The sequence below is a fragment of the Ambystoma mexicanum genome, chromosome 6q (assembly GCF_040938575.1).
Source record: "Ambystoma mexicanum isolate Mex_15411 chromosome 6q, UKY_AmexF1_1, whole genome shotgun sequence".
Taxonomy (NCBI): Eukaryota; Metazoa; Chordata; class Amphibia; order Caudata; family Ambystomatidae; genus Ambystoma; species Ambystoma mexicanum.
The window spans coordinates 870488714-870504315 of NC_090937.1; the positions used below are offsets into that span (position 1 = coordinate 870488714).

The 15602-nt window shown below is 48.3% G+C and overlaps 1 protein-coding gene across 2 annotated transcripts in view; it reads left to right on the forward strand.

Annotated features, from left to right (window-relative positions):
- LOC138516346 (uncharacterized) overlaps nt 1-15602 on the forward strand; it is an 888519-nt gene that overhangs the window by 402869 nt on the left and 470048 nt on the right. For both annotated transcript variants that reach the window (XM_069631386.1, XM_069631387.1), the window contains one exon: nt 6483-6505. In XM_069631386.1, coding sequence (XP_069487487.1) covers nt 6483-6505 — 23 coding nt within the window. The remainder of the gene's footprint in view (nt 1-6482; nt 6506-15602) is intronic.

Here is a 15602-nt window from a genome sequence, read left to right on the forward strand (position 1 = left end):
AAGTGTTACATAAAACTCAACATTAAGCATCTCTTACCTCCTCACCAGGCTCACCTTAAGCGAACAGGTTGCGCAGCACTGCCTGACCGACCCTGGACTCCTCCCTGGATTCCCGGTTGACGAAGTAGAATTTCGTGAAGGTGTTTGTCGACCTCCACGTAGCAGCCCTGCAGATGTCCAGCAGGGGCACACCAGACAAGAACGCTGTGGTAGCAGCGATCGCTCTAGTCGAATGGGCTCTCGGACGGCCGGGCAACAGTCAGTTTGCCAACCGATGACAGTGCATAATGCAGCCGGAGAGCCATCTGGAAATGGAAGCCTTCGAGAGAGCCTTTCCTTGGTTCATAGGTCCAAAGTTCACAAACAGCTGTGATGTCTTCCGAAAACTCTTTGTTCGGTCCACGCAGAACTTCAGTGCTCTAGCTACATCCAATGAGTGTAAAGTCCTCTCGGCCGGCGATGAAGGCGACGGGGAAAAAGACTGGTAACACCAAGGGCTTGTTGAGATGGAAGTCCGACGGCACCTTGGGCATGAAGGCGGGGTGTGTCCTCAGCACCACCCTCGTCTCGTGGAAAGTCAAGTATGGAGGCTTGCAGGAAAGGGCCTGAATCTCTCCCACGCGTCGTGCAGAGGTGATGGCCACAGGAACGCTGTCTTCCACGACAGGAACTTCAACGGAGCCGAATGCAAGGGCTCGAATGGCAGGCCCATGAGCCTGGTCGGCACCACGTTGATCTCCCACGCCGGGGCTTGAGCCTTCACCGGTGGGTACGATCGGACAAGTCCTTTCATAAACTCCTTCACCAGGTGATGAGACCACAGGGACGACCGTCCTGCAGTTCTGGTGTATCGGGAAATCACTGCCAGATGCATCTTGATAGAAGCATGTGCTAGTCCAGCTTTGGCCAGCGACAGTAAGTACGGTAGCACTTGAGGGGCTGTAATCCGTAGAGGGTTAATCTTCTGTGCACGGCACCAGACAGAGAACCTCTTCCACTTGTGTCCGTAGCACTTGAGAGTTGAGGACGCCCTGGCCTTTGCAAGAACCTCTCTGCAGTCAGCCGGGATATCGTACCCTCCAAACTCTAGTGCTGCAGGAGCCAGGCCTGCAAGTTCAGCGACTCCGGGTCGTGATGAAGAATGGCGCCTCCTTCTCTGGAGAGAAGATCTGCGTCCGTCGATAGTTTGACTGGTGGGGACGCTGACAAGTCCAGAAGGTCTGGGAACCATATCTGTCTCGGCCACGTCAGTGCGACGAGGATCATCCTGCACCGGAACCTCTTGAGTTGGTTGACGAGCCTGAGCAGCAACGGCAACGGAGGGAACGCATACAGGAACAGGCCGTCCCAGGGGAACGAGAAAGCATCGCCCATGCTCCTCGGCTGGGGGAACCTGCTGGCGAACCTCTGGCACTTAGAGTTCATCGCCGTCGCAAACAGGTCGATTTGGGGTTTGCCCCATCGCCGGAAGAGTTGATCCACTTGATCCTAGCGTAGTTCCCACTCGTGGCACGAGTGCAGCTCCCTGCTGAGTGAGTCGGCAATGGTGTTTATCCCTGCTAGATGAAAAGGTACCAGAAACATCCCCTGGTTCCTCCCTGCTTCCGGAGATAGAACATCGTGGTGGTGTTGTCGGTGAAGATCCTCACCACCTTGCCCTTGAGGGACGGGAGGAATGACTTGAGGACCCAGAACACTGCTTGGAGCTCCAGTATGTTGATGTGGAGCGGCCTCTTCTCCGGGAGCCACAGGCCTCTCGCGTGAAGATCTCTGGTGTGCGCGCCCCACCCCTCCAGGGAGGCATCCGTTGTCACCCTCACCTGGTATGCTGGGGTCTGAAAGTCCGTGCCCGCTGCGAGATGCGCACGGGTGCCCCACCATTGAATTACTTGGCGGAATATTTCATTGAGCAAGATATTGTCCTCGAAGCTGCCCGTCGCTTGCATCCAACGGGCGTCGAGGAACTCCTGCAGAGGACACATTTGAAGCCTGCACAGGCGCACCAGATAGATGCAAGAGGACATCATCCCGAGAAGGGACTTGATGGACCTCACTCTGGCCACGTCCGTGGCCAGCAGACGCTGTACCTTGCCCAGGATGGCCTGCCTTCTTTCCTCCGACGGCGAGGCCAACTGCGCTACTGTATCGAGCTTGGCTCCCAGAAACAGCGCGATCTGCGACGGAACCAGGTGGGATTCGGAGAAGTTAATGGAGAATCCCAGGTCCGTGAGCAGCCGGACAGTCTTTGCTGTGTGTTCAAAGGCGGGTTCCCTTGTCCCTGATCGGGTGAGCCAGTCTTCCAGGTAGGGGTAGACGTGGATCCCCTGCAGGCACAGCCGCGCCGCCACTGGTGCTAGGCACTTGGCGAACACCCTGGGTGCCAACTTCATTCCGAATGGGAGGGCCTTGAACTGGTAGTGCCGCCCTTGGACTACGAACCTAAGAAACTTCCGGTGTTCTTTTAGGATGGGGATGTGAAAGTATGCATCCTCCAAATCCAACGACGATAGGAAGTCGCCTTCCTTCAGCTGGCCCAGCACGTGGTGGAGGGTGACCATCCGGAACTTCTGTGCCTTGATGTATTTGTTTAGCCGACGCAATTCCAGGATGGGACGCCAACCTCCTGTCTTCTTTCTGACGAGGAAGTATCTTGAGTATACTCCGGAGCCCCATAGCCTCTTTGGGACGAGCTTGATGGCCCCTTTCTTGAGCATTGCCCTTGCCTCTAACAGCAGTTGAGGGATGTGGTTTTCTTTCCTGGCCACGGGAGAAATTGTGGGCACTTCTTTAGAAATTCGAGTGTGCCCGTGGGCCAGGGCATCCAGCACCCAACGGTCGGTCGAGATGGACTCCCGCACGCTGATGAACTTCGTCAGCCGGCCTCTCACTGGGGTGCTTCGGTGGGAGCCCGACACAACGGCCGGGTTCAGTCTTGCTTGGAAGCAGCCTTGCCGCCTTGGCCTCCCTGGCGATGACGGCGAGATCCACCTGACTTGCCTCGTCCCCTGTAGGCTTCTTGCGAAGAGGAGCGGGCCGCCTGACGGTAGGTTGAGGAGCCGCCGCCGAATCCTTTGGAGGCACCTTGCTTGCCTCCAGAGTTCCGAAAGGGTGGCTGCCGTTTCTGCAGAACTCCCAAGGCCCGAGCCGTCTCCGTGTCGGTCTTGATGGCCTGCAGTGACTCATCCACTGTCTTTCTGAACAGATTGTTCCCGTCGAAGGGCATGGCCAAAACCATGGCTTGCACGTCTTGGCGGAAATCCGTTGCCTTGAGCCACCCCCGCCGTCGAAGGCAAACGCCGTTGCCCAACTGGCGGAAACCGTTGTCGGCAATGTCCGTGGCCACAGTTATGGCGTGGTCCGACGCCACCTCACCCTCCTGTAGGATCACCAGGGCCTCTGCCCTCTTGTCGTCCGGGAGGAAGTCCAACAGGGGGGGATTTTTTACCACAACACCCTGTCGTAGCGGGCCACAATTGCTAGGGCGTTGGCCGCCTTAATCGTCGCCGCCGACGAGATGACTCGTCGTCCCATGGCATCTAGTTTCTTTCCCTCGCCGTCCGGTGGGGAAGTTGACGTTGAAGCCGAAGCCCCCCCCCCGCTTTCTTCTTGGCCGCTGCCGAGACGACCGAATCCAGGGTCGGTTGTGCCCAAGGCACAAAGGGGCGCCGTCGGGGACCCGGTACTTCTTCTCGTACCGGTCCCTTTTGTCAGGCGTCATGGACAGGTTCTTCAGGAGGGCAAGACCCTCGTCCCAGATGTCTTCCAGCAACGCCACCGCGAGGACCGTCTTCCTCTTGGCCTCGCGCCGTTGGTAGAGGAAGCCTTCCTTCTTCTTTTCTTCGGGGCAGAGCTGAAAAAGCTTGGATGCCCTGGCAATCATGGTGTGGGAGGAGATGCCCGAGGTATCGGGACAGAAGGTCAGTCCCGTCTTCGCCGCCGTTGTCATCCGTCCCCATCGTGGCCGTGTTTGTTCCTGTGTCATCCCTCGGGACCGGGGAGGGTGACAAAGGCTGAGAAGGTCGTGAGGGCTGAAGGGGATCCGGATGAATTCTCCTCCTCTTGTTTGGAGGGGTAGGGGCAGTCTTGTCCTTATCTCTGTGTATATGGCTTGGGTTGCCGTCAAAATGGCCGCCGAGTTGTCTTATGGCTCGGGTTGTGACGGGCGTGCTGGGAGCGACGGTTGTTCCTCCTCCACGGGAACCTCGGCGTCGCCACCCTCGCTCTCATCGTCCCCCTCGACGGGATCCCTCCTGTGGGACCGGGCCTCTTCCAAATTCTCGGTCAGTTCCTCCTCGGCGGTTGTGTCCGTGTGCATCACGGCTACCCCCCCCCCCCTCTTTTTCCACTGGGGTCTTCACGACGGGCTTAAAGGTTTCCCTCCGCGGAGGCAGGGAAACTCTGGGCCCCGAGGTCGCCTCCACTGGGATAGCCTCCACAGACTTCACCAGTGCCGCAGCGACTCCCTCAATCAAGGCCTTGGCCGGGATCAAGGCCTTCACCACCTTGGGCGCGCTTGAGGCCTTCACCTTAGAGGGAGGGTCACCGCCTCACTCCCCTTTGGCCTGATCCTTCGAGATCGACCGGGGCCTCTCCAGAAGCTTAGCCGGGTTCTCAGATTTTCTTTTGCCTGAGCCAGAGCGTTGGCTCGTGGTTGATGGCGTCGCTGACGGTGCGCCCTGCCTGGCAGCCGAGGAGCCCGACCATTCGGCGCTCCCAGTGCCCGTGGCCTCGCAGTGCTTTGCCTTCTGTTGGGCTCCTGTCGCTGGGGCGCCCTCACAGGACTTAGAAGACCGCTCTGACTTCTTCTTCTTCTCACCTGCTGGGCTCTTGCCTTCCAGCCAGTTGGAGAGACGTGTCTGTCGATCCCTCATAGCCCGATCCGACATGTTCATGCAAAACGCACAGTCCTTCTCCACGTGCGTTTTGTCCTTGTGGAGGCAGTAAAGGCATTTCGAATGCTTGTCCTCCTTGAACACATTTTGTAGGTTGCATCCAGGGCAGATCCTGAACAGTTTGCCGGGTGTCGAGCTTCCCTTCTCCTGGGCCATGTTCTTCTCGTCCGTGAGGTAGGCCTCAGAAACTTCTGGAATCCTCCAAGAAGCGTAACTCGACGAAAATTTCACCCTTGAGGGGCGTAGATAAATCCGAAATGGGTCCCCGTTGATTGGAAGTAGCTTGAGGCTCGATTAAACCGAAAAATTAGATAAATCTCTTTGAAAGAGCGCAAAAAGCAGTAAAAGCTCGAGAGCTATAGCACGAGGACTCCTAACACTTGAACGAACGGTAAAAATCTGAGGATGGCTGCCAGGGGCGGGGCTTAGGGAGAGGGCAGTCATTGGCTGGGGGCAGTATGACCCAGAGACCAGTGATTGGTTACTACTAAGAAAGACAGATCAGAAACGAAACTGATAATGATTTTTTCTTTACCGAGTATTCCCAGCCAGACGACGGGGAATATTCATGAGCATGTGAATCCATGCCAGACCCCATGCTGGAGAAATTATTTTTACCCAATGATAAAAGGGACTGTCCAGTCAAGATTGTATAAAAATATCTACTTTATTATTACAACATACCGTTCTAGCACACTACAAAATACAGCCCACTCTGTAAAAAAAACAGTTTGACGATGGAAAGGGATGCACTCTGGGTACTGACAGGAGGGTAGTCGGGAAAGCAATCAGTCTTAACTGTTGAAGGTTATTTAGTTTCAGCACCAAAGGAGCAAGAGGTCGTAAATTTCACTAGAGGCCTTCGTAGGTCATAGGTCGGGCTCATTTGAACACTTGATGTGGGAATGTTATAGAGTGTGTGTGTTCTGGAGTGAAGTCATAAAGGAAATGAACAAGGTTTTGAGAACAGACTTTGACTTTGATTTTATGACCATTTTCCTGGGGGGAGAATGAACTTTTGGAAGATTTGAATTACCCATAGAAGTTCTAGTTCTTTAGGGCCTCTCTGTCTGCAAAGAAGATTGTGTTGAGAGATTGGAAGGTTACAAAATGTCCCACATAGGCAGCGTGGGTTGAGGACCTGCAAAAGATGGTTTGAGAGTCATCCTGTGCAGGCAAAAAAAAGGAAGGTCTGCGCGAGGAGATCTGCGACAGGTTCCTGGACTGACATAGCAACATGTTTTTTATTATTCTTTCTTGTCTGGCCTTTTTTGTTTGTACTGAATTGTAAATATTTAAATAAACATGTTAATACAAAAAAACACCCTTGAATTATGATAGCTAAACCTGGATGTTTCATTTTACTTGCTATGTGATCCAAATCCTTGTGTAGGTTTTTGTGCAACTTTCATTTACCCTTTTCTCGATTGCATAGCTGTTTCTCCTTAAAGTATGATGTGCATACCCGGTGATCGGTCATTTTGTCTGTGATTATTCAGTGAATATACTTTTGCTCATGAGTGTTACTTTTTTTATGTCATATTTGTGCAGTTATTCCGAGTAATTATCTTTTTTATTTTGCAATTTCAGGTGGCTTGTGGTCTGAATAGAAGGTACATTTATTTGTTTTGTTGTTTTTTGCAATGAACTGAATTTTCATGATTGTTGTTGAATCAAGTAAAATGTTCCTTTACTAATCAAGTAACGCTTTATAAACAACATTGTTTTCTTTGATAACTGAAAAACCTGTTACTTGAATGAATGTGAAAACATTTACAAACTGCGTAGTTTTACAAATAGTAATGTTAACCTACCTCACCCCCAGATTCCTCCTCTCTTGAAATGTCTTTCCAGATGAAGACTGGATTGCAAATATGATCAGCAACGATGAGGTGCACTGCAGCTCTTCATTGGCTATGCACCCAGAGCGATGTTCAAGGCACAGCCTGTGCCGTGTTTCGCAGTTCCCTTATTCCATCTGCACAGAAAGCAAAAGCCTATTTCGATTACGTTTCTCCTTTTATGACTTCGTGCTTGAAGCCCTGAATGGACTTCAAGAACCTGTCAGTGTTAAATCTGTCCTAGCTCTGTTTGATATCTTGCTTAATAACACATTCAAGCAGAATTTGTACATCTATGCATTTGAATGCGATCAGCAAGAGGGTTGCCAAGCTCTTCATGGCATTGTGCAAGCATGCAAAGGCTTTAGGTAGTCTGACCCTCTCCTCATTCCTCCACTCTGAGAAGGGCCAGCATCTGTCTGAGGAGTCTCAACACTAAAGAGGAAGAGGTCCCCTTCTAGAATCAAGGCAATGGTCCACCTTTGGGAAATGTCATTATGGGTCTCCTATCCCTCCGTCTGTCTGAAAAGACAGAACCTACTCTACTTCTAGCCAGTCAATTTCTGTTCCCAACAGCATCCACAAAAACAGAATAAATGTTAAGGATAAAATGCTGGAAATATTTTCCAAGACCCCATCAATGGCAACTCTGCCCTCTTCACTAGTGATGGAGACCAGGGAAGGACCTTTTATTGCCCAACCACTGCACGCTTGCCAGCTTGGTCATAGACTCAGGAACAGTCTCAATGACCTGGCACTATTGGCACAGCCTTCAGCATTGCTTTTCCAGCAGCTCTGCTCCAGCTCGGTGTACTTCAGCATCATTGATGCCACACTTTGCACTGTCCCTCGAATTGTTCTTCTGTGCTGTAGTTATGGGGGATGCAGGGAAGTGGGTGCATTGGAGGAGGGGTCTTCAAAAAATCCAGAACTCAAGGACATAACTTAAATCAAAATTCTGGAGGATCTTTGAGGGGGCATTGTGCCATTTGGTTTATTGACTTTGGAAGCAACTAGTGTATCAGTAGATTTGCTTGAGAAACTACTCAAGGCAAGCACAATAACTTTACAGCACTTGCTTCTCACCTGAACGAGGCCAGTGGGTTGGACAAATTCTACCCATGCTACCACTAGATAAAGGTAGGTCTGAGCACTGCAAGCCGTTATGTGGATCAAAAGCTGAATTCATTTGCAGATTTACTGCAACCATAGGAACCAAAGAAGACCTTACTGCCCTTAATTCAGCCCTTTGCATTGTGTGAGAAACATGCATTATAATTAATTATAATTGTTCTTTTATAACGCGCTTAATAACCGGGACCAGTTTCTAAGCACAAGCCCTGTATTCAAACCAGTGTTGCTATGCATTGTCTTGCTTCCAACAACGTGTTGTGCCTGAGCCATCCACCTGGCCTTATGAAGAAGCTACTGGCAATATCTCATTTGAAGTCTGGCCTCTATCACAAAGAAAATGCATACATTCAAATCTGTAGTCTAGCACTCCTGCAAAAGAGCAAGCAGGTTCCCAGGAAACAGAAGGACTATTTGAGGATGAGGACCCTTCATATGTTCCTTCAAACTCTGCTCCTCCAGGACTAGTTTGGATCTCTGGATATTTTGGATGCCAATCTCCAAATTCTGATCCACCCGAAACATGGCTATTCTCAGGTTAACAGTTGGAGGCCCACACTCTCGTTTCGCAGCTCTGCCTTTTGCCCATTCATCACAAAAGAGGTTGTTCACCAAACTCCTGTAGGAAATGGCAACTCATGTGATAAGCAATATTATCTCTTTCCTGGGATTTTCCTTCATCCTGAAAGTCTTGGATACATCTATCTCGGCGACTGCCCACTAAGAGAAAAGTCTTGCCACCATCAAGTCCAAAACTGCCCCAATGACTTGCAACGCCACTGGATCCCATCAATTGCTTACCTGACTCTTGAGTCATTTTGGATTTCTGCATTTTCCTTGTGATAGAGGCCAGACTACAAATGAGAATTTGCCAGTAGCTTCTGCACAATCAGTAGTCCCAATTTGGTGTGTGAAAATAATCTATCTTCTCCTAGTCTAAACATGAATTTCAATTGGTGGTCCCAGAGGAAAAACCTCTTGTTTGGAGAGCCCTTCAGCGAACCATGGTTGCAAGCTACAGTAGTGATTGATGCCTTCTTGAAAGATTAGGCAGCCTGCCCTCAAGGGAATTTGCCAGAGTCCAAAGGTGAGCACAGTGCATATCAACTTGATGAACCCCAGACTTGCACTGGTGGGATCTTCTGCCATCATTTGCTGGTGATTTCTCTTTTAAATTTTTTCTTATTTTTGGCAGGGTTTGGGGCGTGAATATGTCCCATGGAAGTATACGACCGAACATATTGAGGTAGTCGAATCAACCGCGGGGCAGGGGTTTGCATATATTTGGTTGCTTCTCCCTGACAAATTGTTTTCAGTAAGATCTTAAAAGATGCATCTTATTGCACACTTTTTGTGAACAAAAAATACAACGTACAATCATTTTAGGGTTGCACATAAAAACATCCAATAGATGCCAGATCGCCAACAGTACACAGGATCAATTTCTGCAGTATGGGTCAGTATTTCGCCAGAGTAAAAAATAAAAAGGCACTTGTATGCATGCTATGCCCAATATTTGCAGTACTTCTACTGTGAAAAGATAAGTCTGTGCTGGCTGTGCCAATGTATGCCAATATTGCCAGTATTTCCATTCTTAGAAAGCAAAGTCTAGCTGTGCTAGCTGTGCTTAATCCCCCACCCCCTCTTCAGGGTCCTATACTGAACCCTCTTTACTGGCCCAAACCTCTTCAGCCTGCAAAGGCCCCTCTCTCATCCCCTGTGGCCTACAGCCTATTGCAGTCAGATTCACGCAGAGACACAACATGAACAGTTTTTCTTACTTGCCCTTTCGTGAAAGGCTTGTCTGCTCCTTCCACCAGGATCCTGAGTGGAAACAGGGAGGAAAGTTGATTGTCATTTCCCTGAGTCATGCTTGGTCAGTGGTACATGCAAATACATGAGGACTGCCCCAATAAGGTGCACTTATGGCTTTGTATGGCTTGTGCCTAATGTCTGCCCTTTATGGACTGCAGCGACAGAAGCCTTGCACTCCTCCTCTGCCAGCAATTGCAAAACATTTTCTATTGCACAGCGCTTCTGAAATGGACCATTGTGCATGACAGAATAAGTAATGGTGCTGGTGCTCAATGGTAGGGCTCCGCCCCATTAGCCGCTATGTACCAGCTGCCACAAATTTGTCCATAAGAAGCAAGTTTGTCTAAGCATTGATGGATAACACAATGGCAGCTAACTGCGCAGGGAAGCCATGCAGATGTGATTCCTGGGCTTGATAAACAAAGGTTCCTTGACAGTTGATTATGTGAAGTCTTTTTAGCTTTCAGCAATATCAGATATAATCTCGTTTCTGCCCCCTGGAAATGATGATCCCTTCTAGGCGTGTATGCGAAAAAATTTCCAATAGATGGCAGAGCTGATCTTGCTACACATGGAATCCTGTATTAAGTTGAACATTAAAAGCATGGTCATTGCTGCTATCTAGTGACACATTCAGAACTTTTCAGACTGGAGGATGATCCAAAACCGAAATAGGTCATAGAATATTTTCCCCATAATAATTATTTTATGGACAATGTATTTTAAAAAGTAGCAATCCAGAGCTAATTATTGTATTCCTGAAACTACAGGGCTGAAACTTCAATTGACCACTTGTCAGAGAAGATCTGAATGTTCTATTTGATCAAGTGGGGCCTTGTCTTCCAATAATATGCCATCAAACACTAGCCTGTTGTTCTATTGGAGAAATGAACCAAAGAAAGGTCCGTTCTATTCCCACATTACAACGTTTTCTACAAAATGCGATTGTACATTTTGGTTAAAGAATAGCAGAGTTAGATCTGTGATTGGGAATCCCTAATTCATGAATTCCAGAATCTATTTAACCATCCACTTAGTAAACATGCTATTTTTGTCAAAGTCATAATTGTAATCTGTTTAATGAGAGGCTTTGTTCCCAAAAAGTATTTAAAATAAAGTTGCTCTGTTATTTGTCCTGCATGTAACTTTGAAAATAAATGTACAGCTAAACCCGCCTCTGTCCCGCATGCACCTTCCCCTTCCTCTCCTGTATACCATGATTTATTTTAACTCTCAGTAGTGCATATTTGATGGTTCACTGCAAAATGAATTCCAGCTCTTACCTTGCCCCATGTCAGGCAAGTGGAGTCCCTCAAGTATTTGTTTGATTTTGATGAAATTAGGTATGTGTAGGTTTCCTTTTCAATTATAAATCCTGTAAATGTCCAATAAGCGCTCCATTCTGTATCTGTATTGTTTCTCGAAGCTAGGTCCACGCCCAATAAATACCATAATAATAATTATAATGATTCAATGGAATGACCATGGTTGCCTCAGCAGAAACATAATGAGGTAAAGAGAAGGTTGTAAGGATTGCATTGAGGAATCAGTCGACTTGCACAGAAGGTTGCTCTGTAAGGTTTTCTTAGATGAGATCTTGGCTTTCTGGAGACCTCGACAGGTTGACCTATTTGCTTCTAGTATCAATAGGAAGTGTGTTGCTCCACAAAGCTTCCCACAGTAGTCCATCTGGATGTGCCCATCTTTTTTTTTTTTTTTAAATGTGTTTATTGGTTTAATAACATGAGGTAAACAAGAAAGAAAACAAATATCATTGGCGATTGGACAAGCATATCAAGGAAATACCCAAAACCCCACCCCACCCTCCTCCCCCGCCCACCAAACCACAGTCAGTTCACTGTTCCCCTCTAATCCGTGCCCGCGTCCGGGCAACCCTCTCCACTCCGCTCCATATTATCCGCCTCAGGGTGGAGCAAGGGCACTGTCAGGGCCACCCAACGGTGTAGTTCCTCGCTGGAATCTAGTCTTTGCACATGGATAGCCGTTTCCCACGCCGCGGTTTCAGCTATGATCCACTTCGTAAGGTCTCCCCACCATAGGGGCATATGTGGACCTCTGGGGCTTTTCCACCCCATGGCAATACGTCTTTTGGCTGTTATGTATATAAGGTCAGTGAGCTTGGTTAGGGGTTTGTTCTTCCTGTTTTGCCTAGATCTGCCCAGGATACAGGCCATAGGCTCGTCCACCTCAACTTCGATGTCTGCACCGGCCACGCTGTCCTTCACTGGTGACCAGAACTCCCTGATTACTGGGCAGCCCCAGAACATGAGTCATTCCTGCCTTGGGTTCACTGCATGTGGGGCTTAATTCGGTTCCAGCACCTGTGAATCTTGATATGGCTTCAGGTGTGAGGTACGCTCTATTGGTGATGTACAGCTGGATAAGCTGCAAGCGGGCGTTCCTAGAAACTTTCTTATGGTAGTGGGTTATGTCACCCCAATCTTTGTCAAAAACAAGGTCCAGTTCAGTTTCCCACTTACTCCTGCATTTAAGGTCTCCCCTGGTCGTATCCTACAACAGGGCCTCGTAGATTCGTGAGGTTTCATGGCCTCCTTCAACAGAGTTCAGTATCGTTTCGATGCATTCATTTTCCTCAGTCAGGTCGGCAGCGACCGGCCATCTCTTGTACAAGGCCTGTACGACCACCCTGTGCAACAGGAACTGTCCTGCTGGGAGGCCCGTGGCCTCACAGAGTTCCGAGAAAGTTAGGGTTTTCTATTCTTGAATCAAGTCCCCAAGCGTGGCCACACCGAGGGGCTCCCATTGTGTGCGTGTTTCAAGTTGCCCCCAAGAGTGATTAACCATAAGTGCAGCAATGGGGATCTGTGGGGAGAACGGGTCGTCCGACCCAACCAGGTTGCAGGCCCTTTTCCAAAGCGGATCCCGAGCTTGGCGAGGTAAGGGCAGTGTCTCGTAGCACCCTCCCCGGCCCACAGTATGTCTCTTAGTAACAACCGGGGGAGGGCCGGTTGGAGGAGGCTAGTGTCCGTCGTGCTCTCATCGGCCATCCATTGCGTGACATGTCTCATCTGGCTGGCAAGGAAGTACAGCTCAAAGTTGGGGTTCTTAAGTCTGCCCCTTTCGTATGGTCTTTGGAGAGTCTCCAACGCCACCCTATGCCTACCTCCCTGCCAGAGGAAGCCCCTACAGAGTTTGTTGAGATCTATGAAGAATGAGGGGGGATTGGATGTGCCCATCTTTGAACTGATGTTTAGTCACCTTTCTGCGATTCCTCCTATCACCATTTATCCCAGTGGTTCTCAGGAGACTGCATAAGTACTGGTTTGCTATAACTTTGGTCACCTCAGATTAAGCCAGGAGGAAATGGTACCATGTCTTCTAGAGCGGTCACCTAGCAAGCACTGGAGACTTCGAACAAGGGAGAACTTGCTCCACCAGGTGTAGGGAAAACTCATACAATCAAATGTAAACAACCCAAACATTCACATCCGACTGCACATACTGAGGTCTGTGGACTGGGATCTGTATTATGAGGTCCTGGATATAATCGTCCGGGAGACTTGCAACGTTTATGTATACCTGTAGTTGGTTCAAGCTCTCCCTATTGTGCTGGGATTGACATTTCAATCCAGGGATATGCCCTCAAATTTCTGTTTTCGAAATTGTGTGGTTTCTTGCTCAAAAAGACCTGCACCTTGTTTTAATGGCGCTTTTGCAGTAATGCATTCTGTAAAGGTCACCTGAACCTACAAGGCCTGTATCCCTGATAACCTTTAACAGCGCCCAGGTTTGAGGCAGTCTAGAGGTTTTCTGACCTGTCCCTATGTCAACCTATTTTAAAGTTTGTTATAATGTGTGTATATATATATATAGTCACCAAATTTCTGTAATTCATGGATTTTAATCCAAACAATCACTCACATTGTGAATTCCCCCTACCATAACAGGTCCCTGATGACGATGTAACTAAGCAGACTACTTGCACTTGTTACCCCCATCCCAGGACTCTGGTTATTGTATTTGTCACAGCTTTACCTTACATTAGTGGGGAGGAATCGTGATTATTGGAGGCCATGTTAATGGGTGTGATGTCTGGTAGAGGAAGCAGTACCAGGGCACATATCCTTGTACTCCAACACTTGGCTAGCTGTTGCTCTTGGTTTCCAAAGATGATCTGATGGTACATCAGAGACTTGACGCAGGACCACTTGGAGGGATGTCCAACCACACACTCACCCATTACTCATCTTAACTCAATTAACAATAACATACACTCACAGACCTACTCAAATTGTATACTGAGTTTCACGCTGCTGGCCGAATCCCAACAGTGCGTAACCAATCATTACTCCTATGTAACCCCTCTGGTTCTATGTAACCCGTATGGTTAAACACAAATCCTGTGTGTTACAACTGATGGTCTCCCTGCTGCATACATTGAGACTATGTATGCATCAACATAAATTTCACATCCCTTATTTCCCTGTGTTCCCACTATAACAGTATGCCACTCTTTCACAACCGACTGCCACGAGACCTCCAAGATCCAGTTAAATTACATTATTTCCATTCTCCATTCAAATTGTTGTGCAGTTCGTAAAAGGTTTAACCAATAGTTTTACTCCAGGCCAGTGTGTTTCTTGTATCCGGCGTGGGACTTGAATGTAGTTTTGACATTTTTGATGGTAGCTCCTTTGAGCCTTTACATTCAGTTTCGTCTGCTGTTTTCCTGTGGTTGCCTGGAGATCACCCCAGTCTTCAGTAACTGTCTTCAGAACATCCTGGCTTAGTTTCCACAACCCCTTTGCATTCAGTGCCATGGAGCGCCACATTCGTGGCCCAATTGCTCAATGTGTCAGCCTTTTTGGTTCAGTCTCTTGAAAGCAGTATCCAAATGTAAGTAGACTTCTTTGGTATTCCAGTACTGTTATAATTTCATGATTTTGTGGAAGAAAAAGCCTCCGACCTCCTCTTCACATGTTCAGTCCTAGTCTCTGCGTCAGAGTGGATGTAGCCACAGGAAAGCAACTAGACTTTCCTCTCAACTGTACCCCACTCAGCACACAACCTTGAAGCAGAATCGAGTCAAGCAAAACGATGTGAGAAATACCACACTGCCCTCTTCCTTGGCTGTTTGAACAACATTTCTGTCTTTGTTTTCTCAATCAATGACCAGGAATCCAGGCCTCGCCCAAAAAAAAACATTAAACTTCAGTTCAGTGTGGAATTGCCATGAACCTAGGATGACAGAAGATCAAACTGTCAGGTAAGTCCAGTATCTGTTCATCAGATGGAATTCCTGATCTTCCCTCAGTTGGAACTCTAACAGTCTAAGAAAAGGTAAACCTTGACACGAGCAGCAGGAGGGCGGAGATTGGGGAAGGACTAGAAAAGATGAATTGCGTCTCATTTCAAATGATCCAACAGACCAGCCAATCCAAACAAAATCTGTGAAATACTTCAATACCAAACCAGTTCCTGATGAGGAGTATTAAACTGGTGTTAAGATGGATTTCTGAACTCTGACCTGGTGGGCAGAGGTTCAGGAAGCCAGCCTAGTTTCTTGGAACAGGGTAACCTTCTGGACAAGCCAGACCAATCAAGGTAGCATTGGCGGCGGTCAAGACTAGGCCTCAGGAGGGGTGAGGGTGACTGAAAGACCTCAATGAGCACACAGAGTAAAGGACACTACAAATCACTCCCAGTCAGGTGTATATATTACAAATACATTCAAATGTACCGAAGGCCTTTGAACTTCAACACAATTATTCAACAGTAATACATTAAACCAATACAACACTACTATAACACATATATACAATACCAAATGGCCTAAAGGTTTAAAAGCACAGAATGGGTCAACAACCTAAAAAGGAAGGAATCGAGCAGTGCAGATGGTCTTTAGGCAGTTCTTCATTAAATAAGCCCCAACTGAGAGGCA